Genomic DNA, 25,392 nt, shown 5'->3' with positions numbered 1-25,392 from the left:
TTTCAGTTCAATTAAAAACGGTAGATTTGTTGTGAAAACAAATGAGATTTGTTGTAAATGAAAAAAGAATCATATAGCGAAGTGACAACAGACAAAATATTATTAAAGTGAAAAATCTTCATCAAAATATGTACTATACTCGACGCAAATGTTTCTTCCGACAAAGTTTTAACTTCTTGCAGATTTTTGATATTCAATCAATAGTTTTTAAAAATCCTCTCTCTTCCAAGTAACACAAAATCATTGTTATAAAATATCCAATAAAGTAATATCACATATCATAAAATTACAAACAAATCCGAATACTTCTGAATTTTTGCATCAATTTTATGGAATCTTTTTTGTTTTGTGTGAAATAAACTTCTATTCGTACTCGCAAAGATGACCGCAGCGCGGGCATTTTGAATGATTTGAAAACCATTCTTTCATATGCATTAAATGGCCACCATGTGAACAACCTTGACACCATGCGTATAAACCTTTTACAATACGATTGCAAACGCTGCATTTTGAACTTTGTGATGATTTACATTTGCTGCAATAGCAACTGACCGAATTCGATACCAAACGTCCACAATCACCGCAATTAACATGAACTGCAGTTGACTGTTGATTCACTTCACAGACACGCCGAAGCCACGATGATTTTACAATTTCAGTCGCTTCACGCCAAAACTGATGCCGTTGCAGTAAATCAATATACGAAAGGAGCCAATATTCCTAAAACATAAAACAAATCGAACGTTTATTATAAGACCCAATGTAAAAATATGGAGCGACGGTGACACTTACGTGAACCGATTCATCAATTGGAATATCATTTCGTTTTTCACCTAACGCAATTAAAATATAAACGGCACTTTGTAAATCATCAATATCAACCAAAAGATTTAAACAGTCAGCCAGCACTTTGCCTGAATTCCATTGTTGATGGTTTGTGCTATTCATTAAGACTTTAAGTACGGTTGGTGTTTCAGGTGGCTGAAAATGAATGAAATACCAATTTTTTGTTTTCAAATTAAAAATGAAACTCAATTGAAAAAACAAACGAATGAATCTGAACGTACCGGTGAAGTATCACGACGATTCCTTGACATATCCGGTTGTCGTGTGCTTTGTTGCATATCATGATTCATGATCGAATCACTGGGCCATGGAAAATTTTTCGTTAAATCATGTGGTCCAATGTATAAGAATCCATTTCTTAAACTTTTGATACAATCCATATTTTCGATCGTTAATTCATTATCGCCATAAACAATATTGTTTAGAGCGTCAATTGTTCCGTCGTCACCATTATTTGGATTCATTGGTAACTTATTCAAATCACCTCCTAATTTCGGTATGAAAAAGTGTTTTTGAACTACTTCATCACTTTGCGATTCGTTGGTATGTGGAATTTTTTCGTCTAAAATTTCATCGCCCCAGTGCTGTACAGAGTTTGGTGCAGCCATCTTTATACGATTTGCCAGCAATAAATTTTGATTGACTGTCGTATTCCGAAATGGATCCGAATTTTGTTTTGGAATCGATGAGTAGACTATTTTTACAAATTGCCATAGCATCGATACATTGTGCTTGCCAAGATTTCTGGCAATTTTACCATTATGATCACATATCTCTGCCAATGGTTTTCCACCTAAAATATATCCTTGAGCACATTCTTTTAATACAAAATAGTCTTTTTGTTGCAGCGTTTGACCTTGGCATACATCTTTCTGCTAAAGAAAATCAATTAAAATCAAACAATAAATGCAAACGAAGGAATAAAATAAAAAAAAAAATCTTACCATCGGTTTTGATGTATAGTTCACGACTGATGATCGTGCTATATGAAATTGATCTTCAACGGGTTCGTTTATTTTACTGCCGCTCATTCGTGTGCCGCTCATAAGAGCCGCACGAAAACTATTGCTTGATGTATTATTTGTCGGTTGATTTTTCGTTTTAAATGAGTAAATAAAATCTCCTCTATAGTTGAATGTTGTGCCTTGTGGATTGGCATGATTGCTTGGTTTTTGAGCATCTTTGAATGCATGCTTAAAAATAGTTGAATCTTTGCTTGTCGAAAGTAAAACATATGGATCAGCCTTCCATGCAATGCCGGTGGTAACATTTGAATGTTCATTAAACGAGGCGTATGGAATGAATGGCCGACGAACATCCCAAACGTAAATGCTATAGTCAACAACCATTGCACAAGATGCAATGTGGTATGTACGTTCCGGACGCCATTTAACACGGCCAACAACTGCAATCGTATGAATTGTATATTCTAACGATGATCTCTGTTCCATGTTCCATACTTTTATCTGTTTGTCACGGCTACCAGTGGCCAGCCAATGTTGTGTTGGATGCCAATCACATGTATAAATTGGACCACTGTGTGCGGTAAACTGTTGTTGACATCGATCAGTACGTTTTAAATCCCACAATTGAACCGTACCATTTTCGGATACCGATGCAAACAAATTCGGTACAACTGGACTAAATTTTACATCACGAACACTTTCCGAATTGGAATAATATGTGTTTACCGATTTTTCGACTCGCATATCAAAACATTTGATTGTTCCATCTTGTGAACCGGATAGCAATAAATTCTGATCAGTTGTGTGAAAGGTCACCGAGTGTGCAGTACGTTCATGCTCTCCATAAACTAATAGTTGCTTGTGTCGTCCGAATTTTGATAGATCCCATACAGAAACAACTCCATTTGTTGCAGCCGTTGCCAATAAATTTTTATCCAGCATACTCCAAGCAACATCATTCGATGAATAGCTTAAATTTTGATTTTTTCCACCGCGCATATTACACACTTCGGTAAATCCATCGGAATCAATTGACAAGACTTTTAACACTAAAAACAAAAGAATCACATTTCAACTACTTTGTTTATGATTTCAGTTATCAAAAGTCACTTACATGAACGGCCGGCCACAGCAATTTGTGTACTATCTTTGTTGAGCGCAAGAGCATTTGCATGCCCTTCTTGGCATATTCGTAATGCAACCGTTCCTTCGGGCATTTTAATTTTATTCTATATTTTTAAAATTGACTAGAAATCACAATGATATCTCCGGTCAAACAATTCTCGAACTTCGTAGTAAAATCGGTGATAATTTATATGTTATTATGAATTGATCAAATGACACAAAGTTCGTTGATACAAAAATAATTATAAAAAATATTTAGACATTTTTAAATTGACTACGCCACGGAAATAATAACACGTTTTTTGTGGAATTTATTTTGTTTCGCTAAAAAAATTCAAAAAGAAAATTAATCAAAATAATAAATTGATAAAATTTAGTATAAATATTTGCGGAATATTTTGAAACTAAAAGCTGTCAAAGTGACATTGTGCATCGGGCAAGATGGTTCTTGTCGAATTGGCTGCCGTCTAGTTGATGTGAAGTGTAAACATGCTTCGCCATAACTAATGTCGTTCTTTTAACTTCCGCCGCAATCGTGAACGTATACATAAGTCATGGGTAAGTGCTAGAAAAATTAATTTTTTAAACATTTTCCGACCGAAATAATTACAAAAAATTGATGATTTGAAGTGTTTAAGTCATTGTTTATCGGATTGAATTGATGGTTTTTTCGTAAATTTTTTATTTTTCCAAAAAATTCAAAAATTTCATACCACAAAGTGTATCAATATTCTCTGACCGAATCCAAGCACACATACAGTCACACATTGCGCATTGGAATATACAAGTTTTATAGAAACTGTTGTGAATAGAGATAAATGTGTTAGTGTATCGTGCCAAAGTATTTCAATTGTATCATCTACGAGACGCATGTAAATATTAAATAAAATCGCTTCAAATTCGTGTCATCCAACCAATATTTGCAAAAAATTCAATGTAATTTCACAAATTAAACATCTACCGTACTACTTCTGATCCATATTTTCATGGCAAACAAAAAATTCCAAACAAAAATACCTTCGGTTACAAGGCTCATTATGTCAAATATTGAAATTTGCCGAAAAAAAATCATTTATCAAAGATGACATATTTCAGCAAAAGTCATACTTTCATGCCGAAAACGCAATAATTTTCAATAAAACATTAATTTCATAATGCTATTGCAGTGCAAGTAATGAAACAATCAAAAAAAATTACTTTTTTAAGGTACGGTAATCATGTAGGGATTTGTGCCGTACAAACATAGCCTAACTTTTTTTTCACAAACACGAGTAGACTATAACAAAACAAATTACAACGTGTGTCCGACGGTCATTTATTTTTTTAAATCATTAAGCAAATCCAATGAATGCTAATCGATTTTTATTTTATTTTTGTCATTTTAGGCAAACCAAGAGGTCTCCGTACCGCTCGTAAGCACGTCAATCACCGTCGTGATCAACGATGGGCTGACAAAGACTACAAAAAAGCTCATTTGGGAACACGTTGGAAGGCCAATCCATTCGGTGGTGCTTCTCACGCCAAAGGAATTGTTCTTGAAAAAGTGTAAGTATGTCATTTGGATTGTATCAAGTGAATTAAAAGTGTACACCATGGTTTTCATTACCAAATTGATTAATGGCCGCAACGAACAACATGCTCGGTTTGATGTTTCGCAGTATATGCTTGTGTTATTGATTGTTATTATGTTTCAATCACAGGAGTATACTGTGAGATATTCAACCACAAAATCATCATCACCGTTCGCGAAAAGCATCGATTTCAAAATCGTTACGATAACCTATCTATTGTAATAAAATGTGCGAACCTAATGTTAGAACATCGTTTATTCCATTGCAGTGGTGTTGAAGCCAAACAACCTAACTCTGCCATTCGTAAGTGTGTGAGAGTGCAACTTATCAAAAATGGTAAGAAAATCACAGCTTTCGTACCACGGGACGGTAGCTTGAACTATATTGAAGAAAACGATGAAGTTTTAGTTGCTGGTTTCGGTCGTAAGGGTCACGCCGTCGGTGATATTCCCGGTGTACGATTCAAGGTAAGCAATAATCCATTGACAAGCAATTAGGTTAAGTTTATAACATGAATAACTAATTGATTTCCATTTCGTTTATCTGATTGTCTACAGGTTGTTAAAGTAGCAAACGTCTCGTTGCTTGCTTTGTACAAAGAAAAGAAAGAACGTCCACGTTCATAAGCTAAACATTCACACCCAACAACATCTTGTAAGCGCAACGGAATGCCTGACCATCGACAAAATTCCTTCAAAGTTCTTATTACTTTAAAACGCAAAGTATTCAATAAAAAGAATATTTGAAAAAAAAAAAATAAAAAAAAACATACAGAAAAATTACATTTTGTTTCAATTAATGACTAATTTTAATAGACAAAATGTATCCACTTTTGATTTATCTGATACTTACCGAGCCCAAGCACACTCTTCCAAATTGTCTAGTCACAGAGGGAAGCAGTTTCATTTTTAGATTAGATCATTTTATTTATTGTGTTTGTTGCAAAACCGAATTATGATAACCTCAAAACAAACAAACAGAAAAAAAGAACACAGAAGAGCATACATGATCGTTTTAAACGAATTGTTTATTTAAATTAGCTTATATTGCATATTGAATCATCCAAAAACATGTATTTATCTCGAATTAGATGCATAATTATATTTGAATTATTATTTGCGCGTTCGTTTCGAAAAATTAGTCAAATGGTAAATGTTATGTAAAAATGTGTCCAACATCTCATCGATGGACTATTTACAATGAAGAGAGAGAAAAAATCGTTTTTTTTTTGTGCCGTTGTGCCATCCATATGTGTATGTGTATCTAACACATGCTCTTTTAAATCTCAATGTGATTTATTCTTGCACCTTCAATTTTTGGATGCGAGTCGATACAAATTCCATTTCATGTGATGGCTGAGAACCATCAACAATGTTCTCAACACGAACACTCTCTAATGATTTACATTTTTTCAATTGATTTGTCAACGATGCACATTTAATGGGCCTAAAGTACTGGTTACTATTTAAAAAGTGTGTATTTGGCAGTACTTGATTGCAATTGAACGTTGTGAAACCATTATTATAAACTGTATGCGAACTATTTGAACCACCGCAATCCGAACTCAAATATGCATCACAGGTTTCCATCATTGAATTACTATTTGAATTCATTGAATCGGAATAAAAATTTGTTGCGGCGTTTATGTTTGAGCATAAGTAATTCATGCCATTATAAGAGTCTGGTTCAATGTTATTTTCGCTTTTGGTACGTGAACGTTCTGGGATGAAATACGGTCGCATTCGTAGCGATGTATCGGCAATTCGTCGTCCATTACCAGAGATCTGTACGAAAAAAAAAAATGCAAACAAACAATCATATCACTTCGTTCGGCTTAATTGAAAACAAAGATAAGAGATGTTATGTTTTTCTATACCTTTGACTTATAACACGAGCTCAATCGCATCATTTTAGACGATGTACGATCACTTTCGCCAAACATGCTGTCTAACGGTGAACCAATCAAAATTGGTTGCTTACGATATTGCACCATTGATATGAATTGCATCGATAAATTTTCATTTGTATTACCATCAATCCGGTTATTCTCTTCGGTATCATTAATCGTATGCAACATTGTACTTTTGCTATGGCATTCCTATAAAACGAATTAAAAAAAAAAGAACAAATGAAAAGAAAATGCAATTATATTAAATGTTATCGATGAAAATTAAAAATGTAAAGACATAAATTACTACTGACTTGTTCCATGTTTCATACAACTTCGAGATATGAATAACAAACTATTCTGCAGAGATAGATATTTTCTTCAATTTTTTTCGGTTTCGATGTTGGCGGAGACTCTCAATTAATTCTATGCAATAACTCTAAATCGATTTTGTTATGCACGTGGTACATTGAATACCATCTAAGAAATTGGCCACAATAGATTACCCGGAATGATTGTTGCAATTTAAAAAACAGCCACATTCCATAATGTAATATCTGTGTTCGCAAAACACTTCGATGATACACTTCAGTAGAGTTGCGTGCACTGAAAAACAACATAAACAAACATTGAGTTGAAATGAATGATGAAGAAAAAAAACTGCATCCAATCTACATATGAAAAACGATAAGCATGCAACCATTGAAAGAGAAAGGAGGAGCTTTACTATCGCATTAAACAAATAAACAAAACTGTAATTCCGATTGTTTTGACTTTTTGAATAGAGGAATGTTCTGATTTTAAATATTATTAACAAAAAAAAATACCAAACTGGACACAGTTTTAATGGCTTTGCAGTTTTTCTACAATCAAACTATTTATATCTAACTAAATTGGATGAAAATAATTTAACAAAAGAGAAAATATCAAACTGTTATTTGCAGGTTTACATTCAACAATTATTCGAGATTGTCTGCTGTTTGAAAACAATTTTTAAAAAAATCGATAAATTTCTTTAGCAACAAGTCACTTCAAAGGATATCACCTGTTTTTGTATTTGTTATCGGAAAAAAAGATTCACAATTGACAGAAATGAAATGTTACGTTGGTAAAATGAAATCGTTTATTTAAAAATAAAATCCCGTCTGTCATTAACTTGTATTCAAATCATTTATTTTCCCCTTACTTTCGTCATCATGACGTATGCCTCAAGATTCAAGTGCAATTATAAATTATCCATAACAACAACAACAACCATGACAAAAATGAAAAAAATATCATCAACTGTAGAATTTAGCTAAAAAAATATATTTTTGGCAACAAATTTTCACTTACAATCTCATTTAATGGCGATCATTACTTTTGTTTCTCTCTTTTTCTCATCGAAGGTAAGATGATGTTGCACTACTATTAGTTTAATAAATGCAGCAGACAAATGAAAATATTTATATATACAATACATATATTTCGTTTTAAGTCTCGTCTGTATCGTTGTGCGACACAATTTGTGCCAAAAATATTATCGGTGCTCAACAGAAATTTATTGACCAATTGTTGCTATTTCACCATTTAAATATTTCACATAAATTGAAGAACATAAAAGAAATCAAACAAACGATATTGAAACGTTCGAAACCAATCAACAATTGTATGAATTTTGGTAAAGAAAGTCCACCGTACTGATTAAAAAGTCTTATCATTCAGCTTTTACTGCCATCGTAAGTGCGATTGCATGCGAACCATAGTGTACGTATATTGTTTTGTGTATAACAATGTATTTGTGCACTTGCACCAATATACTACCGAGAAAACAAATATAGTGTTCTCTTTCGTTCAACACTGATATCTGCGGTGGCGGCAGCAGTAGTACTGTCAAATGTGAAGGAAAAAAAACGCTGTCAAATGTCAACATTGATTACTAATAACTCAATTGTGATCTAAATTAGTAATAGCAATCAAATAGATTTTGTTTTGTTTTCGATTTATATTAAGAATAGAACTGAGCTCAACCATTTCTTTTTTGAAAAAAAAAATGACCGATTTTGTGTGGCCATGGGAATATAGTTTTCCACCTTTTTTCACGTAAGTCTCAATCAATCGATGCAGTAATATTGTTTGCATTCAAAATATGAAAGATTTCTTTATTTTTTGTTTCGATCACCGCAACAGAATACAGATGCATGCAAAAACGCGTGATATCCAATTGAATACATGGTCTGATTTGGTGCTGAAATACCAAAAAACACTGAAACAACCAATTCTTAATATAAACGATGAAAACACCGATTTATTTGTGAATAAAGAACTGAATCGACGTTTGAATGTTGATGGGCGAGCCCTAATTATGGATGCATTAGAAAAATCAGCGCATGCCGCACCAATTGATCCGAAGAAACGTGATATTTGGGAAATCTATTGGTTTACATTGGACGAATGGGCCAATATGATCTACAAATGGGTGTCAGACAATGCAATGATTGGTCAAGTTTGTACTGTTTTTGAAATAGCCAATGGTGACAATTCAACTGATCAGGAATTCCATGGTCTAAGCAATGAAATTCTATTGAAATGCTTAAGAAAATTAGAAGAATCGGGAAAATGTGAACTTATCGACGAAGAAGGGGTAAAATTCTTTTAGATTTTTCAATAAAAAAAAAACACAACAGCAACAACAACAACGATGACTAACATTATTGATGGCATTTTAATGTTAACCGATACCATATAACAAGGAAAATTGTTAAACAAATGATAGTATTTAATGAATAAACTTTGTCTTACTAAAACAAATTTCATGAAATTGAAGAAATGTGTTTTATTTTGATTTTAATTTTTAGCTTCGCTGAACGAAATATTCTACAAAGAAAGTCATTTTTTTTCAAATTTTATATTTCTAACATGTCTTGAAAAATTGAATTGAAAATTTTCATGTCATTTACATTTGTAAGTCCGAATTTGATACAAATCAACTCTTTTTCAATCTGTTGAATAGCAAACGAGTGCCAATTATTATTGACAAACATTTCAACAGACAGTTTTTATGTGTACTTAACATGCTTCGTACTGTTTTATCGACATTCCAACAGATGGTGGCTCAGTTACATACACAAACAAAAACAAAACCATATCAAGCGTATATAGTCGAAGTGATCTGTGCGCCATGCATTTCATGTATATGTATTGGTGTTAGTTTGCGCTTACTTTCACGCGCAGCCTTTGAGTTGTTTCTCTTCATACACTCACACATGCGTACATGAGACTAAATCACGCAAATAGCATCAGTTTGCTTGTAGAGTCTCAATAGTTTTGAAAATATGGCGTACAAAGTCGTGAACTAGATTTTGGAACAAAATAGTTTTCGTTTTTTTTCTTTTTATTTGCAGCATTTCCGTGCAGTTTTTTTTTTGTTTGCTTACCAATATTTTATAGTTTTCATTTCATGTGACTGCTTGCAATAAAAAGTGAACAAAAAAACTAAATTTGAAATTATGTAGTGGTCTGAATAGTGCGTAATTCATAAACGCAGCTATGGATCTAGTATTTTAAGCGTCGGAAGAAATTCGTTAACGAAACAAAAGTAAAAAAAGTTTAGACTAATTTCAAATAGTGCCGAATACGAAACGATATTTCGGAATTTAAATACAACTGTTTTTTTTTTTATAAAAAGGTTTGTTTAATATATTTACAGCTCGAATACAATCATTGGAATAAGCATATACAGTTGCATAAAGTTCTAATCTCATTTTAAATTCATACAAATGTTTTTTTTTTCCATTTTGTACTAAAATTTTATTTTCAATTTAATAAAATATTAAATGTACATTTTTATAATAACGAAATGTTTCGGTTTCGTTAAAATTATAGTTGTAGCGTCGGTGAAAGGAACGATATTGTACGTAGTGAATATGGAGTGTGCTGAAATGTCAATAAATGTTACTGCCATTGGTCGGGGCATGGACGTGCATAAAAAGGCTTTGTTTGTCGAGCATAGTGATGTAGACAGTGGTATAGAATTGTCCATGTCACAAAGCAATGCAACAGCAAGCACATCCGGATTGAGTAGCTCAGCCAAATTTTCGTCAACATCATTTAAAAGATCTATCGATTTAGAAACAATTTCCGAAAATATTGAACCAAATGGTAAGATTCAATTATTAGTTAACGGACGACATGCGACAAATTCAAAATACTAAATGCACCGATATACTACTTTAAATTCACAGAAAATTTACAAGAAACACCAACAACACGAAGCATTCGATATCTTAATGCATTCCATATAAATACACCACAGAATGCACGCAATCAAATTGAAACCACACCGACAAAAGCAAACATTTTCTATAATCCGTATGATAGTAGTTCAAGAAATAGTGGTAAAAAGAATCGTAGCCAGAATAATATTCGATGGTCACATAATCGATCATCACCGAGAATTCGATCAGCATCCGGACGAAAATCATTGTCGAGACAAACAACATTCGAATCGTTTGATGAAAATTTTGAAAATATATTTAATGATGATGGCGAAAATCCATGCGATCAAAGTATTGGTGTTAGTCCAATTAAACCATTTAATAATAGTACGATGGTTACGAAGCAAATGGAAAAGGTACCAGAATTACAACGTCATCCATCGGGCATTGAATCGAGTACACCAAAGAATCTTTTTCGACGAACTCATACTCAGACCATCGTTAAGCCGAAAATAAATCATGCCGATGATGTGATTCGTAATGCAGTGCGTAAGACACAAAGTTTTAGTCCGGCAAAACGTTTCCCGTTGAGTAGACGCAATTTTCAAAATTCATTTGAGCCCGAAGATGAAGAATGCTTCGAAACAGAAAACCTAGATGATAATCCAGCACGAAAACTTTTGAACTTTACACCACAAAAGTTTAATCAACTTTTTAATCAAGCCACAACACAACCAATGGCAGTCACAACAACAAAAACCTCTATCACCAATGACAACGTAATGGAGAGTGGAACAATAAAATATTTGCCACCAAAACGTCAACACGCTTACAAAAGTTCCCGATTGGTAAGAGAATTTTCGCGAAAGAAATCAATAAAACACATTGGATCGGCGTCAAACAAAGCTGTGAGAAATTTAAACGATAGTGATTTGTCAATGTCATTTGGCGAGGATAATGCGATGAATATTAGCCAAACAGAGGTGTCTAGCGCTGGTACGCCAAATTGTAAACTGGAAACGAACAGCAAAGATACGCCCGTACAAAATAATTGTGTTAAGAAAAATATATGCGATGGGGCAAATCGGACGCCAATCAAACGCATCGAAAAAAGCATAAGCCATAATTATATACAAACGAAATCAAGCCCAGAAAAAGAGATATTGAACATTATTTATGGTCATTTGCCTTGTACACCGCCAAAGAAATATACACGCCGACATCTTAAACGTACCGTATCGACACGAGACGATTCACCACAACCGACTGCACCATCGGCAAAACGTAAACTATATTCGCGAAGCGATTGCCATCGACCATCGTATATTAATGGCTTCGAACAATTGGATATCTTAACACATCTTCATGAACGCAAAGTGGTCGATGCAATTGGAATGATTCTCGAATACTTACCCGGTGAAAGTCTTCTGGCAGCCCATTCCGTATGTAAATCATGGCGAAAATTAATCGATGAAAATCCAAAGAATTTAACACGATGCCGTGAATTCGCAAATCAAATGCAAATGCATAAAGAAAATATCAACATTGATGGAGCTAAGATGGTTATCAACAACAATAGCAATAATAAAAATCGAAACATCCAACCATTGCATCAACACAATCCAAATTGTGACACTGTCGAAAAACCGGTACCGGTCAGCCCAACTACACGGCGATTCAAAGAACATCAAAGCGTGAGTGTCTTTATTCGATGATGAGAAAATACTGTACGCATTTCACATGCTTTATATTCAATTGTTATTGATTCATTTTTATAGATTATCAGTAAATTGAAGCCGAATCAAGGAGCTCTTCACTGTCCTCTATGTAATGGAATCAGCATTGTTTATCCAGAAACTAAAAATGATGCCAAACCACAACGCAAAAGCCCACGCCGACATGGACACAACAAGTAAGTGCTTTGACATTTTTCTTCTTTCATTCCACATCATGTCATGTATTAAAAATGAACAAATTTCCGCAAATAGATCGTCACTATCGGTGAAGGGAAATACAACAAAAACTAAAATGAACAATGGTCTCACAAAAAGTGTTGTTAGCGAATATGCTAAGTGTTCAAAGGTGTCCTGTCGTTTTGAATTTTGTACAAATTGTAAGGGCTACCGTCACATTGATGAAAAATGTACAATACGTCCGCTTGGATCTTCACCAAAAAGCGATGAGGATTCACCGTACAAACACGAAGAAATTATCACCAAACGTCCACTCCGTCGATTGGGTCGCTTGGTGTTTTGAGGTCAATTCGGACCAATACAAAACTTCTATACTTAAGAATCTCGCACAAGCATACGCCTCAACAATTTCATATTTTTATCGTAAAATTTAAAAAAAAAGCACAAAAAAATCAATTAAAATCCCATAAAATGAAAAAAAAAAACACCAAATACTCTTCAAAAAAAATCCCATAGAATATCAAATCAAATCATCAGATTACATGTGACAACCTAATTAAAAATATCCGTGATATGTATTTAATAAGTCAAAATCGAATTTTACTTCAGTTAACAGAGTCACGATTCCAAATAAAAAATATTTGTCTCATCTAAAAAATGTCAGGGATATTCACTGCGACCCATTTATCCGTGTTATTGTATAAGTTTAAACTTTAATTTTGTTTGTCTGTGTGTTAGTTTTAATTTTTTTTTTATCGTATGTTAGTTGTCCGTATTTTTTTTGCAAATTTTTTCGATATTCATTTTCATTTAAAAATCACGTAGAAAATCAAAAAAAAAATACAATTGTCATTCCATATTTTGAGGCAATTATGCTTCGGTAATTATAACGTTAACATGACTGTTTTAAATCATTTTTGAAGTAGACTCATCCAGTTCAATTTTTTAAAATTCCGAAACGTAGATTATGCACAAAATTAAATTGATACTTTGAATCATTATGTAATGCCTTAAAGGTTGATTTTGAATTGTAAAACCACATCTGAAAGCTCAATTTTGTCATAACAATTTGCTCCAAAAGTCTAAAATAAAAACAAAATGTTGAACAACTAATATTTTATTTTATTTTTTTAATAAAAAACCATTTTGATTAGTCGAAATGTTAATTCATTTACAATCATTTGTTAAAAGAAAGAAAAAAAAATACATTTAAAATAATCTTATTGTATAACATTTTCATACATGGAATTGCTTTCTCTGAACTGTGTATAAATTTTCTTAAATAAAATTATTTAAAATGAATATAAATCGAATGTTGTTGAGTAGTTCGTGATTCAATCGATATGTATTTAATATTCCTACCATTCTTGATAATATTGTTGGCATTTATATCAATAATGATCACGATATTCTCATTAAAAAAAAGCAAGGATGAGAGTATCATTTTTCCCGATTCATCAAATAGTAATTTTTTTTTTATAAAATGTCTTTTGTTCTCGTTCCAGCCAAAAAATCAATTATCAATAAAAGTCACTTATGTTCTAAAGTTAAAAGTGAAAAACGTCTTCAAAAATACACAAAAATATAAAAAAGTTGGTAATTTAATAATACATTTTCCATCCTTTCGATCTCTGCTCAGCACCTAATTCAATGGTATGTACTTAAATAATATCAGATAAATTTTCTGAGAGAACTGATTCAAGTGTATTTTCCAATCAAAAAGGATTGTAATTTTATAATAAAAAGTTGGAGTTGAAGAGTTAATTTTGAAAAATTAGTTAGAAAATTTAGTTCATTTTTGGCAAGTATTGTTGGATTGCAATTTTTTCATCAGTATACGTTAGTAAAATGTTGTTAGTATTTCAATGATCCAAATTGAAATGATTAACAATGCATTGGCAAAGTTAATTGCAATATGTCATTCGGATGACATTTGATATGATTGCTTTGAAAAGATTTTCATCGATTTTATTTCACTCTTTAAACATTCATCATACGTATAGCAGTTGTCATGTCAAATCATTAAAAATAAACAATAAAAAATATAACAAAAATGTTAATTTCACCCCAAATTCACCAATTGTGAATCACAATTGCTTTTTGTTTCAATTATAAAACTAAATTGATATATATTTTTTTTTGTCGTCAAACTAAAATTCCAATACAATATTTAATCATGATGATAAATGAACTACAGATCATCATCGCCGATTTCTTCGAATGCATCATTATGAACGGAAGAGTCTTTACCTAAGGAGAGAATCACAAAAGAAAAGAACGAATAATCAAAAAAAAATAATTAGTGAATAATCGAAAATGAATCAATCAGCTCCTAGGTCTTTACCATTGCGGAAGAAAACTGTTGTGTTTGCTGATAATTTTTCTTTTAATTTTTTGCGAAATGAAAACGATTCAGTTGTCACATGTTGTGGGACGTCGCCTTCCGTCTATGAAACAAAAAGATACATATTATTTAAATAGCATATTCAAATGTAAAACAAATGCAAAACTCTTACCAAAGTAGAGAGTGTTTCATTTGAGTTTGTCGACGAAATTCGTTCGTTATCTTCTTTTGGTTTTGGTTTTTTGCACATTTGACCATCACGCCGAATGTAAGTTAGCACTGGTAAGGATTGTGGTTGCGACCGCTGGTTTGGCTGTTCCTGTTAACAATAAAATCCATTTGATTAATCAAAGAATATACTTCATTTTTATCTATAAAATACCGAGTCAATGTTCTGTCGTAGATCATGACCATCCCTTTGATTTAACAATTCATCAACGATACTTTGTAAACAAACTGATATGAGCATTGCTGCATTGCAATCACTTGTTATCGTGATCCATTGTAACGTATTTTTTGCCATTAAATATTCAAATGAAAGTTCCATGGTTGTACATTTTGTAATATTACTGCTATGTGATCCACTGTCAGCCGCTAACGAAGACGACTTACCATCATTCTGGAATGATTCAAAATGAATTGAAATGTTATAAATATAATTTAAAATTGATTCATGTGTGTTGTGATGAATGGAGTTCGGGACTTACATCATAATTTGTTGTGATTCTCCAACAACGCATGCGAGTTATTTTAAATTTAGTTTCCTCGCATTTACCATCATTACTATTACTTTGTATGGATAATTCCTTATTGCCAATTAAAATATTCACACGATTATTTACATATGGAAAATCGGCTGTTGCATTCAAAAATTTTATACTTCCATACGATGGTAACTTTCTCGCTATGTTTAAATACTGAAAATAAAAATATAAATCAATGAACAAGAATAAATCGCACATTTTTTTTTTTCATATTCAATGTCCTCTCATTCTCATTCAAAAATAAATCTTACTTCTTTTTTGTTCCCATTCATTTGTAGTTCATGCAATTGTTCACGAATCTCGGAACTGCTCAGAACCCAGCCGCGATTTACATCATTTAATGTTAGTATATAGAGCAAATTTAGTGCAACACTGTTGCTAAACAACGCTTGATCATATATGCAATCCCAATAGCTATAATAAAAAAAGCACAAGAAAAACCATCACACATTATTCACAAGTCTTTTTTTTTAAATCTAAATATTTTCTTGCCTTTTTCTGATAACAATTTGACAATCATTTAGAACTTTTTGCGTAATATATGGTGCCTCAAAATCCATCAATCGTCGAATCAATGTGGTTTCACCATTTTGTTCGGTTCGCATCAAATACAGTGTAAAATAGTCCAAAAACTGTGGTGCCAAATCGATTTTTTTGGCGGCTTTTTCCAGTACTTTGCTAGTACAATCGGTCGTATAACAAGACACTTCGATTCGATATCCATTCATCAAGTAAACGTCTATTGTTACTTCATGCGATTGAATTTGCGCTGATTCTTGTTGGGCATTCAGTAAAAAAATGCGCAATAGTTCACATTTTGAAAAGACTGGATCTTGGCCAACAAGTTGAATATAACGTTCTAAATGGGATCGCCGATTTTCCAATTGATTTTGTGTGAGCGGAAGAAATTTTTTCGATGGAAATGGAGGAAGTATGAATCCGGGTAGACATCTTTTCAATTGCTCGTGTAAGCAATGAATTTGTTTGTATCGCAGACAACAATGGAAGCATCCGTTTATGTGAATATTGAAGCCCTATTAAATTAAAAAGATGAAAACGGATGGAGATAATGAAGCTATTTTGATATGAAACAGAAAATGATAATTATTATAGTTATTCAGATGACACACGTCATTCTCGGCCATTTGATTCTAACTCTGTATGCATGGATTAAAGTTTTTCTTAAGCTGCTCGGATGTAGGTTTTATTTTACTATCATTTATCTAGAACTACATTAACTTTTATGTATCTAATAGATGACAGTCTTAACACTGTTAAGATCGTAAAAACCATTTGCAATGACCGTTTCAATTCCAATAACAGATAATTATTATATGAAATACTAGGGGGTAGACACAAACTAGAAAATTAAAAAAAACTTAGAAAAATGAGGACTTATTAGGTCCTGTCAAATGTATACGTTATATTCATATCGCATGCGATTTACTAAAAAAACTAGGAAAAATTAGCAATTACTAAAGCCTGTGTCTCCCCCCAAGATGAAATATTAACTTAATATGAATGAATAATGTATTTACAATAATAAAGTAATTACAATTTTAAATATAAAACGTCTGATCTTGTTGGATCTTTTTGTATTGAATCGTTTGATTCACTTTGAATATTTCATTTATTTCACAGATTTTAAAGTTGAGAATCGAAAAGATGTTGCGAAAATTTTCAGGGGTAAGTCTCCAGTCTGAGAAAGAACTTATTTTATTTTTATTTGGTCTCCTTGAACCCCAATAGAAACAATTTCTTTAAAATGGATGAAAATCAAACCAAAGCTCAACATCTATCCAAATCTTTATCGATCAAATTAAATAAATCGTTGATTTTTAACTTTCTGCTCGTTTTTGCATGGCACGTTAAACGAAAATACTTTGTACTAAGTCACTTAAGCGAATTGCTAAAAGAGTGTTCAATCACATCGTCCGTTATTCACTTGAGACGGAAACAGACGAAAAAAAAAAACAGTGGGTGATCATTCCTTGATCAAATTAAATTGTTAAATAGTTTGCATCCAGACAAGAAGAGAAAGTAAACTGTACATAAGCACCATCTAGGTTTAACAGGTCCATTCATTTTTGAAAACATACAATAATAAAAAAAATACTTTCATATTCGATCAAATTAATTGTTCAATGGTGAATGAACTCATTGAATCTAGATGGCGTCACGCTTAGAATGTCTATACATACACAAAAATACACTCCATCAATTTTGTTGTGCCATACATTAACCCATTACGGCGAGCATATTCTCAACGGTTAATGTATAAATTATTGTTTGATGTATCACGTGCTTTCGCTTCATAAATAAATTTATGAATGTTTTTCCAGCCTCTGCATCTTATAAAATTGGTTTACAACATTTTTGCAGGGGGGATGGCCGTACGCTTTTATTTCAATCAAGAGAATGAGAATGCATATCAAAATAATTGTCTGCAAACAACTCCCAAAACACACTTCTTTTCGTTTAAAACACGTCTGTGTTTATATTCGAATCATTTTATTTAAATGAGACGACAATTTAAAAGACTCAAAAATGAATATATCTTGTTTGTTTGTTGTTGTTTTTTTCGTCTAGCAATGGTGCAATGATTTTGAATCTGGAATTTGTAAACAACATATAACAACGAGAGAGGAGCATACTGTTGGGTTTATTAAATGAAAGTTTATTGGTAAATTGTCTATTTCTCTTATTTTTCCCTTTCTCGCAATTTTATTTATGCAACTTAATTCATGTATATGTGCACTAACTTGTTTCAGCTGAAAGAGTAATTTTGATTTCCAACATTATTTGAGAAAATGCGTAATTATTCATTGTTGAATGTTTTCAGTTAAAATTCGATTCACGCATCGTTTTACTTATATTACTTAAACTAAGACGAAGAAGATAACAATTTGCAAATGGTTTTCGAAAGTATAAAATCAATGCAGAACTCAATAAATATTTATAAATAACGATATGAAACATATTTGATAGAATAAAATCGTTGGCATGCGTTTTGAGATAATGGATCAGCAAAATGATAATTTCAGTTGATCAGGGATTTTTGTTTTTATTTCATTTACTTACAGTGAAATTTGCACCGGTATTATTGCAGATAAACTGTTGAGTGTCCGGGATATTGAAGTGCATTTTTCTTTCATACACTTGCGCCAAATATTCAACTTGATAAAAAAAAATGTTCTTTATAGGAATATATAGAGATGGCATAAACAACAATCAATTAAATATCAAGTCCATTTTATCTCGTTTTTTTTATTCTTCATAAGTGGATTTATCAAAACAAGCTTAAAACCAGTAAACTACATATTAAATGATTTACTGAAACACATGAACGCTCACAAAACACGATTCATAAAATTAACTTTTGAAATGAATTGTTTATTTGTGTATATATTCACTCGATGGATGAATTCACTTGATCGTTTAAAATCAATATTCATGAAAATTACAAATTCAGAATGTTTTGTTGACTCATCAGCATGATTAAATTGAGACTTTTTACTTGATAAAAACAATTTGATCGAAGAAAGAACGATGCCCGACTCGCTTTTTTATTGTGATGAAGATCGACATTATCCGTTTACAATTTATTGAAAATATAGGAATTAACAATGCAACAAAAATCCAGAAGGAAGAGATAGAAAATGTTCGTTGATATTTCACTGTCACGATAAAGAATTTTTTATTTTATACAAAAAAAAACTACAACAACATTATATTAAATCGAATCTACAACGTACGCTATTTTTTCACGCGCTCATTTTTTTGCCAATTTAATATTTCTTCTTACAATTGCACAATTCAATTGATCCAACAACATCAATCAAAAGAGAAACATTTTCTGATTGTTGTTTGTTGAATCTTCTGTATTATTTGATTTGGATGTTTATTTTGTTGTTGAATGCATGACAGCAAACGTCAAATGTCCGTAGGTATTTATCCCATTCATTATCTCTATCTCTCTTTCTCTCTATTTGACTCAGTATTTCTCTGTGCTCATGTCATCCATTCTGCATATGTGTATATCCAATACAAACACACCTTCACACAATCATACATAGACAATAAAACGAGTACATACAAATTCAACGGGATCAAATCTATAGAAAAACTTTGTAATCATCATTTAAAAAATCGGATCATTTGAATTTTATCAAGTTTATTTCATACTTTATTTAATCATTCATTTGCTATTTGAATATTCTTGATTTGAAATGGGGGGAGAGAGGGTTAATCTATAAATTTTGAGTCCACAATTGCCGCTTTTCAAATTTTGATGGACACAGAATATATGGCTGAACAAAATTTATTTGGTACTGTAATTATTGTATTCGTAAGCTTCTTTTTCGGCAATTTCCCGTCGCACTTCTTCCAAATATGGTTCCAAATATTTGACATCTTCTTCGTATTTTGTCCATTTTTCTTTTGGTAGATAAGTTTTTTCCAATGAAAGTTGGAAAGCAATGGCTATACGTTTATTACGGGCATCAAATACATCAGGTGGCAAACGACGAATAGCCTCCGAAACGTCTGGACATGTTCCATGATCGTATAAATCATTCAACATCAAACCTGGAATTTAAAAGATAATGTTTGGACGCTGCAGCCATTATAATCGCAACATGGTTGGAAAATGCTTACCATATTTTCGGAATCCACTTAAATTGTAGCACCATTTTCGGAAGGGAGCTAGAAAAGAGATGAATATTATTAAGAGCAAAGAAAAATGCTTATGACTTATCGTGAAAATGTCAAAACAATCCAAATCCGTAAAGCAAATTTTTGTCAATGTCATTTATTGTATTGTCGATTTTCTTTCAAATCAAATGGACCCTTCGAAAAAAGTTCATTTTAAATTTGGAATAGCCCAAAGGGTGCCAAACCAATCCAATAAAATTTAAACTTCACGATTTAACCATTACGTAATGTACACTGAACTTTTTTTTGGTTAGATCACAAATTAATTTTTTGTTAGAAGAAACGAACTTTCATTTACTACAGTCAATAAAAATTACTTACTGTTAATTCTTGGCCCAACTAATGCAACGTATTTCGACATTTTTGGTATTTTGTTCATAAAAAACTTTTGGAAAATCTTCAAGAGATTTGCCTAAAATGTTATTACGACTGAGAACAATCGAAAATGATGTACAATTTTGACATATGATTAATTTCAGAAAATTTACATCACGACCAATGCGCCATCTATTTATAAAATGTCAACGCAAATACAAGACTATAGCCATTTATATTATGAATCAAACTGAATGAAATAGAAATTAAAGATTTCCTTCAATTTGCATTTAATTTATATTAAATTTCATTTTGAAAGGTAATAAAGATCAAGTCAAGAATAATAATAAAGTAACGTGTAGATACTCAACAAAGTTTAAAATAAACGTATTCACCACTACCGCCATAGATGCTTGTCAATTTTACCGTGAGTGTATTGACAAGTTGACTCTTCCATAATCAAAAGTGAACAATTTATTTTGGTTTCGTATATTTCATTTAAAAATAAAAAAAAACAAACAAAGGAAGCAATACAATTTGAAAAGACACTTATTTAAAGAAAACAGTACACAAACTAAGAATGGGACGTGGAAGATTGGAGTAAGTATATTTTTCATTCGAAATGTTATTTTGTTTTCTGATTTTAGAAATGAAATTGTTATTTATTGGCCGACGTTTTAAAACGTATGCACAACAGATTGTTATTATGAAGGCCAAATATCATATTTCTGTCTTTTAAATTGTTAAACAAATGAAATGTGTCCGATAAACCAATTTTTTTTATAAGTAATTGTTTTTTTTGAACAGCCGTTCGAGGAGTCGGTCACGATCTGGAAGTGTTGAACGAAGCAGTAGCAGTCGACGACAACAAACTGACAAACATCGTGATAAACGTCGTACCGACCATAAATCTGGAAGCGGTAGTAGCAGTAATCGTAATCGTAGATCACGGTCCAGAGAACGTCGAGATGGCGATCGTGAAAAATCGACACATAAAGACCGTTCACATCGTGATAGTTCGAGTGAAATAGAAATATTAGATTTAACCGGTTGTGTTGACAAAGAAGAAGAGCAAAAACGTCTTGAACAAGAGATGATCAAACGACGGGATCGTATTGAACGATGGCGGGCGGAACGTAAACGTAAAGAATTGGATATAAAAAAGGTCACCATCATACCAGCGCCAAGTGTAAAAAAATGGAGTTTAGAAAATGAATCGGACGATGACGATGATGTAAAAGAGGTTCCAATCAAAGAAACCACCACCAATGATAGTTTAACGAAAAATGTTGCCGCTGTTGTCGATATTACAAAACCAATCAATCAAAAAAATTCCGAATCATCGAATAAACAATCAATGGACGTTGATGAAGACGATGATGACATTGATCCATTGGATGCATACATGATGGAAGTGCACAAAGAGGTGAGAAAAGTGAATAAAATTACAAAACCAACAAATGCAAGCGGTGGCGTTATGGTGATGAGCGGTGTAGCAAAAAAGAATAAAGAGCTGAATAAAGGTGAAATGATGGAACAAAATCAAGACGGCTTGGAATATTCGTCGGAAGAAGAAATCGAAGATATTAAAGATACTGCCGCCAATTTGGCGAATAAACATAAAAAAGAATTAGCAAAAGTTGATCATTCCGGTGTTGATTATGCGTCATTTCGAAAAGATTTCTATGTTGAAGTACCTGAATTGGCTAAAATGACGTCGATCGAAGTTGATGCCTATAAATTGGAATTGGAAGGTATCCAAGTTAAAGGAAAAGGTTGTCCAAAACCAATCAAAACATGGGCACATTGTGGCATTTCCAAAAAAGAAATGGATGTTTTGAAACGTCTCGGTTTTGAAAAACCAACACCAATTCAATGTCAAGCAATTCCGGCGATAATGAGTGGCCGTGATTTAATTGGTATTGCAAAAACGGGCAGTGGCAAAACGATCGCCTTCATTTTACCAATGTTTCGTCACATTTTGGATCAAACGCCATTGGCCGATGGTGATGGTCCGATTGCAATTATTATGACACCAACACGTGAGCTTTGCATGCAAATTGGTAAAGATATCAAAAAATTCTCAAAGCCATTGGGTTTGAATGTCGTTTGCGTTTATGGTGGCACCGGTATATCGGAACAAATTGCCGAATTGAAACGTGGCGCTGAGATTATTGTCTGTACACCAGGTAAGCTATTAAAGCCAATGCGTTACTCGAATTTAAATTTGGAAAATTGAAAATGTCTTCTTTTTTTTCATTTCACGCGCAGGTCGAATGATTGATATGCTTGCGGCGAATTCGGGCAGAGTTACCAATCTTAGACGTGTGACATACATTGTATTAGATGAAGCTGACCGCATGTTTGACATGGGCTTCGAGCCACAGGTAATTTGCACACAATAAAATCAAATATAAAGCTAAGAAATCGCTAATTTTCATCTATTTTTACGTAACAGGTAATGCGTATCATTGATAATATTCGACCGGATAGACAAACAGTAATGTTTAGTGCAACATTTCCCAGGGCAATGGAAGCTCTTGCACGGCGTATTTTGAAGAAGCCAATCGAAGTACAAGTTGGCGGGCGGTCAGTTGTATGTAAGGACGTTGAACAGAACATTGCCGTTTTGGATGAAGAGGCGAAATTCTTCAAACTGTTAGAGCTATTGGGTCACTATCAAGAGCACGGCAGTATTATTGTATTTGTTGATAAACAGGAAAATGCTGATATTCTATTGAAAGATTTGATGAAAGCATCGTACAATTGTATGAGTTTACATGGTGGCATTGATCAATTTGATCGCGATTCCACCATTTTGGATTTCAAATCTGGACGTGTTAAACTATTGATTGCAACATCAGTTGCCGCACGTGGCTTGGATGTTAAGCAATTAATACTTGTGGTGAATTATGATTGTCCCAATCATTATGAAGATTATGTGCATCGTTGTGGTCGAACTGGGCGTGCTGGTAAAAAAGGTTTTGCATGGACATTTTTAACACCGGAACAAGGACGTTATTCCGGTGAAATAATACGCGCATTGGAATTGTCTGGTGCACAAGTACCAAATGATTTACGTCAAATGTGGGATCATTATAAAGCATCACAAGAGGCCGAAGGTAAAAAAGTTCACACTGGCGGTGGATTTAGTGGCAAAGGATTTAAATTCGACGAACAGGAAGCGAACGCAGTGAAAGAAAGTAAAAAAATGCAAAAGGCAGCACTGGGCATACAAGATTCAGATGAAGAAGACGAGGATGAGAATGACATCGATCAACATATTGAACACATGTTTGCTGCTAAAAGAAATGTTAAAGAAGTTGAAGCGTCATCAATGGTCGAAGGTGCTGCTGTTCTAAATACAACCATACCAGCAGCCAATGCCAAACCAACAACAGTAGTTACTAGCGCACAACAGACACAGAAATTGGAATTAGCCAAACGATTAGCATCACGCATTAATATCTCTAAGAATCTTGGTTCAGAAGCAAAAGATGCGACACAACAAGCGACCGAAGCCATTCTCAAGGGTGGTCCAACACAATCCCTCATTACGGTACGTTGACCATTGAATTTTATTCATTTTTACATGCGATTAATTTTCATCATTCATTTCAGGCCAAAACGGTTGCCGAACAGTTGGCGGCCAAGCTTAATAACAAATTAAACTATCAACCGAAAGAAGAAGATGATGTTAATATACTTGCAACGGGTACAGAGTCCACCTTCAAGAAATATGAGGAAGAATTGGAAATTAATGACTTCCCACAACAAGCAAGATGGAAAGTTACATCCAAGGTACGTTATGACAATTTCAAAATACATTGTATTTTCGCATTGTTTGTTCAAAATACAAAATTACTAATGAAAAACTTTTGTTGTAATTTGATTACAGGAGGCTTTGGCACAAATATCGGAATATTCTGAAGCCGGTTTGACCGTGCGTGGTACTTATGTGCCAACGGGTAAACAAGTGCCCGAAGGAGAGCGTAAACTTTATTTGGCTATTGAAAGTTGCAGCGAAATGTCTGTGCAGAAGGCTAAACGTGAAATTACACGATTAATAAAGGAAGAACTTCTTAAGTTAAGCCACGTGCATCCCGTTTTCAATAAGGGCCGTTACAAAGTTTTGTAAAATCACATTTTCATATTCATATTCATCAATTGTACTGTGAACATAATTTCTTTGCATTTGTTTCCGTGAATAAATATCGGTTTTTAAAGGAGATATTTCCTAAAAATAACATTTTTCTTACATTTTTGACACAAACAGTCGGAAATAATAATAATAATACGGTAATCATTTTAGTTTATAAGGATATTTTCGCAAATAAAAAAAGACGCATCGATAATCACAAAAGACGAATTGTGGAAAATGGATTTCTTTTGGATTTTTTCAGAACTTTGGGCATTCAGTTTCTTCTGCTTCACATACCAAGATAAATTTTCTTTTCAATAAAATGAAAACGAAACAGAGAGAAGTTGATAAAAAAGAAGTACCAAGTAAAAGAATTAGTAGTAAAGCCAATAAACGGTCAAGGGTTGGTTTTCAATCAAAAAATTTCAAAATGTTGGTTGGTTTTCAAAATGTGACAATATTGATGTTAATGATTTAGCCTTGAGAAAGAACCCCACATTGGTTCGAAACGTCGGCAATAATTAATAAATAACATTGATTGAAAACCAACCCTTGACCGTTTATTGGCTTTACTACTAATTTATACATTGGATCGGTCGGTAGGACTTCTC

General features: G+C 32.9%; 8 protein-coding genes across 14 annotated transcripts; 4 read left to right on the top strand and 4 right to left on the bottom strand.

Annotated features, from left to right (window-relative positions):
• Positions 1-8: 8 nt before the first annotated feature.
• On the bottom strand, positions 9-3,292 carry LOC116345399 (GATOR complex protein WDR24). 2 transcript variants are annotated; one of them, XM_031774711.1, is made up of 5 exons: positions 2,926-3,292; positions 1,791-2,860; positions 1,068-1,718; positions 793-981; positions 9-720 (listed from the first exon to the last, which is right to left on the bottom strand). In XM_031774711.1, exons 1-5 carry the CDS (start codon positions 3,026-3,028, stop codon positions 364-366), a joined length of 2,370 nt encoding a protein of 789 aa, XP_031630571.1. In that variant the 5' UTR covers positions 3,029-3,292; the 3' UTR covers positions 9-363. The 2 variants fall into 2 exon arrangements, with proteins under 2 accessions (XP_031630571.1, XP_031630570.1); XM_031774710.1 differs by having other exon boundaries at positions 10-720; positions 1,068-1,721; positions 2,926-3,291.
• Positions 3,293-3,373: 81 nt separating this feature from the next.
• Positions 3,374-5,147, top strand: LOC116345403 (40S ribosomal protein S23). Its single transcript, XM_031774719.1, has 4 exons — positions 3,374-3,494; positions 4,322-4,481; positions 4,776-4,974; positions 5,065-5,147. Exons 1-4 carry the CDS (start codon positions 3,491-3,493, stop codon positions 5,131-5,133), a joined length of 432 nt encoding a protein of 143 aa, XP_031630579.1. The 5' UTR covers positions 3,374-3,490; the 3' UTR covers positions 5,134-5,147.
• Positions 5,148-5,727: 580 nt separating this feature from the next.
• On the bottom strand, positions 5,728-8,117 carry LOC116345401. 4 transcript variants are annotated; one of them, XM_031774714.1, is made up of 4 exons: positions 7,731-8,117; positions 6,710-7,001; positions 6,384-6,605; positions 5,728-6,291 (listed from the first exon to the last, which is right to left on the bottom strand). In XM_031774714.1, exons 2-4 carry the CDS (start codon positions 6,716-6,718, stop codon positions 5,803-5,805), a joined length of 720 nt encoding a protein of 239 aa, XP_031630574.1. In that variant the 5' UTR covers positions 6,719-7,001; positions 7,731-8,117; the 3' UTR covers positions 5,728-5,802. The 4 variants fall into 4 exon arrangements, with proteins under 4 accessions (XP_031630574.1, XP_031630576.1, XP_031630575.1 ...); XM_031774716.1 differs by lacking the exon at positions 7,731-8,117 and adding an exon at positions 7,441-7,508; XM_031774715.1 differs by lacking the exon at positions 7,731-8,117 and adding an exon at positions 7,346-7,440.
• Positions 8,118-8,201: 84 nt separating this feature from the next.
• On the top strand, positions 8,202-9,195 carry LOC116345402 (vacuolar protein-sorting-associated protein 25). The gene is made up of 2 exons (XM_031774718.1): positions 8,202-8,477; positions 8,565-9,195. The coding sequence occupies exons 1-2, from the start codon at positions 8,428-8,430 to the stop codon at positions 9,031-9,033; spliced, it is 519 nt and encodes a 172-aa protein (XP_031630578.1). The 5' UTR covers positions 8,202-8,427; the 3' UTR covers positions 9,034-9,195.
• A 514-nt stretch (positions 9,196-9,709) lies between these two features.
• On the top strand, positions 9,710-13,070 carry LOC116345331. Its single transcript, XM_031774595.1, has 5 exons — positions 9,710-10,062; positions 10,260-10,535; positions 10,619-12,285; positions 12,370-12,503; positions 12,580-13,070. Exons 2-5 carry the CDS (start codon positions 10,301-10,303, stop codon positions 12,845-12,847), a joined length of 2,304 nt encoding a protein of 767 aa, XP_031630455.1. The 5' UTR covers positions 9,710-10,062; positions 10,260-10,300; the 3' UTR covers positions 12,848-13,070.
• Positions 13,071-14,077: 1,007 nt separating this feature from the next.
• LOC116344996 (sorting nexin-17) lies at positions 14,078-19,497 on the bottom strand. 3 transcript variants are annotated; one of them, XM_031773945.1, is made up of 9 exons: positions 19,368-19,497; positions 18,694-18,807; positions 16,105-16,646; positions 15,864-16,026; positions 15,556-15,765; positions 15,231-15,467; positions 15,021-15,167; positions 14,849-14,951; positions 14,078-14,754 (listed from the first exon to the last, which is right to left on the bottom strand). In XM_031773945.1, exons 2-9 carry the CDS (start codon positions 18,754-18,756, stop codon positions 14,696-14,698), a joined length of 1,524 nt encoding a protein of 507 aa, XP_031629805.1. In that variant the 5' UTR covers positions 18,757-18,807; positions 19,368-19,497; the 3' UTR covers positions 14,078-14,695. The 3 variants fall into 3 exon arrangements, with proteins under 3 accessions (XP_031629805.1, XP_031629807.1, XP_031629804.1); XM_031773947.1 differs by having other exon boundaries at positions 18,694-18,788; positions 19,368-19,490; XM_031773944.1 differs by lacking the exon at positions 19,368-19,497 and having other exon boundaries at positions 18,694-19,346.
• Positions 19,498-19,769: 272 nt separating this feature from the next.
• On the bottom strand, positions 19,770-20,787 carry LOC116344997 (cytochrome b-c1 complex subunit 7-like). The gene is made up of 3 exons (XM_031773948.1): positions 20,647-20,787; positions 20,269-20,316; positions 19,770-20,199 (listed from the first exon to the last, which is right to left on the bottom strand). Exons 1-3 carry the CDS (start codon positions 20,702-20,704, stop codon positions 19,934-19,936), a joined length of 372 nt encoding a protein of 123 aa, XP_031629808.1. The 5' UTR covers positions 20,705-20,787; the 3' UTR covers positions 19,770-19,933.
• Positions 20,788-20,879: 92 nt separating this feature from the next.
• LOC116344995 (probable ATP-dependent RNA helicase DDX46) lies at positions 20,880-24,887 on the top strand. The gene is made up of 6 exons (XM_031773943.1): positions 20,880-21,240; positions 21,448-22,829; positions 22,912-23,027; positions 23,099-24,199; positions 24,262-24,441; positions 24,539-24,887. The coding sequence occupies exons 1-6, from the start codon at positions 21,221-21,223 to the stop codon at positions 24,776-24,778; spliced, it is 3,039 nt and encodes a 1,012-aa protein (XP_031629803.1). The 5' UTR covers positions 20,880-21,220; the 3' UTR covers positions 24,779-24,887.
• Positions 24,888-25,392: the final 505 nt, after the last annotated feature.

The sequence above is a fragment of the Contarinia nasturtii genome, unplaced genomic scaffold (genome assembly GCF_009176525.2).
Source record: "Contarinia nasturtii isolate CC-2019 unplaced genomic scaffold, AAFC_CNas_1.1 Cnas_scaffold_1240, whole genome shotgun sequence".
In the NCBI taxonomy this organism is placed as follows: Eukaryota; Metazoa; Arthropoda; class Insecta; order Diptera; family Cecidomyiidae; genus Contarinia; species Contarinia nasturtii.
Note: the sequence above shows the minus strand (reverse complement) of the source record. Positions and strands in the feature narration are given on the sequence as shown.

Excerpts from the sequence above, each read along its gene's own strand:
- LOC116345401 (XM_031774714.1), bottom strand. Across the intron at positions 6,292-6,383 it reads GCTCGTGTTATAAGTCAAAG|ATCTCTGGTAATGGACGACG; the intron begins GTATAGAAAAAC and ends TTTTTCGTACAG.
- LOC116345403 (XM_031774719.1), top strand. Across the intron at positions 4,482-4,775 it reads GGAATTGTTCTTGAAAAAGT|TGGTGTTGAAGCCAAACAAC; the intron begins GTAAGTATGTCA and ends ATTCCATTGCAG. Across the intron at positions 4,975-5,064 it reads TTCCCGGTGTACGATTCAAG|GTTGTTAAAGTAGCAAACGT; the intron begins GTAAGCAATAAT and ends GATTGTCTACAG.
- LOC116344996 (XM_031773944.1), bottom strand. The coding sequence starts at position 18,834 with ATGCCATCTCTATATATTCCTATAAAGAACATTTTTTTTTATCAAGTT. Across the intron at positions 15,766-15,863 it reads TGAATGGGAACAAAAAAGAA|TATTTAAACATAGCGAGAAA; the intron begins GTAAGATTTATT and ends TTTTATTTTCAG. Across the intron at positions 14,952-15,020 it reads ATGAAACACTCTCTACTTTG|ACGGAAGGCGACGTCCCACA; the intron begins GTAAGAGTTTTG and ends TTTGTTTCATAG.
- LOC116344997 (XM_031773948.1), bottom strand. The coding sequence starts at position 20,704 with ATGAACAAAATACCAAAAATGTCGAAATACGTTGCATTAGTTGGGCCA. Across the intron at positions 20,317-20,646 it reads AGTTGGGCCAAGAATTAACA|CTCCCTTCCGAAAATGGTGC; the intron begins GTAAGTAATTTT and ends TCTCTTTTCTAG. Across the intron at positions 20,200-20,268 it reads AAGTGGATTCCGAAAATATG|GTTTGATGTTGAATGATTTA; the intron begins GTAAGCATTTTC and ends TTTAAATTCCAG.
- LOC116345331 (XM_031774595.1), top strand. The coding sequence starts at position 10,301 with ATGGAGTGTGCTGAAATGTCAATAAATGTTACTGCCATTGGTCGGGGC. Across the intron at positions 10,536-10,618 it reads CGAAAATATTGAACCAAATG|AAAATTTACAAGAAACACCA; the intron begins GTAAGATTCAAT and ends TTAAATTCACAG. Across the intron at positions 12,286-12,369 it reads GATTCAAAGAACATCAAAGC|ATTATCAGTAAATTGAAGCC; the intron begins GTGAGTGTCTTT and ends TCATTTTTATAG.
- LOC116345399 (XM_031774710.1), bottom strand. The coding sequence starts at position 3,028 with ATGCCCGAAGGAACGGTTGCATTACGAATATGCCAAGAAGGGCATGCA. Across the intron at positions 2,861-2,925 it reads TGCTGTGGCCGGCCGTTCAT|TGTTAAAAGTCTTGTCAATT; the intron begins GTAAGTGACTTT and ends TTTTGTTTTTAG. Across the intron at positions 982-1,067 it reads ATCGTCGTGATACTTCACCG|CCACCTGAAACACCAACCGT; the intron begins GTACGTTCAGAT and ends ATTCATTTTCAG.
- LOC116344995 (XM_031773943.1), top strand. The coding sequence starts at position 21,221 with ATGGGACGTGGAAGATTGGA. Across the intron at positions 22,830-22,911 it reads GATTATTGTCTGTACACCAG|GTCGAATGATTGATATGCTT; the intron begins GTAAGCTATTAA and ends TTTCACGCGCAG. Across the intron at positions 24,442-24,538 it reads GATGGAAAGTTACATCCAAG|GAGGCTTTGGCACAAATATC; the intron begins GTACGTTATGAC and ends ATTTGATTACAG.
- LOC116345402 (XM_031774718.1), top strand. The coding sequence starts at position 8,428 with ATGACCGATTTTGTGTGGCCATGGGAATATAGTTTTCCACCTTTTTTC. Across the intron at positions 8,478-8,564 it reads AGTTTTCCACCTTTTTTCAC|AATACAGATGCATGCAAAAA; the intron begins GTAAGTCTCAAT and ends TCACCGCAACAG.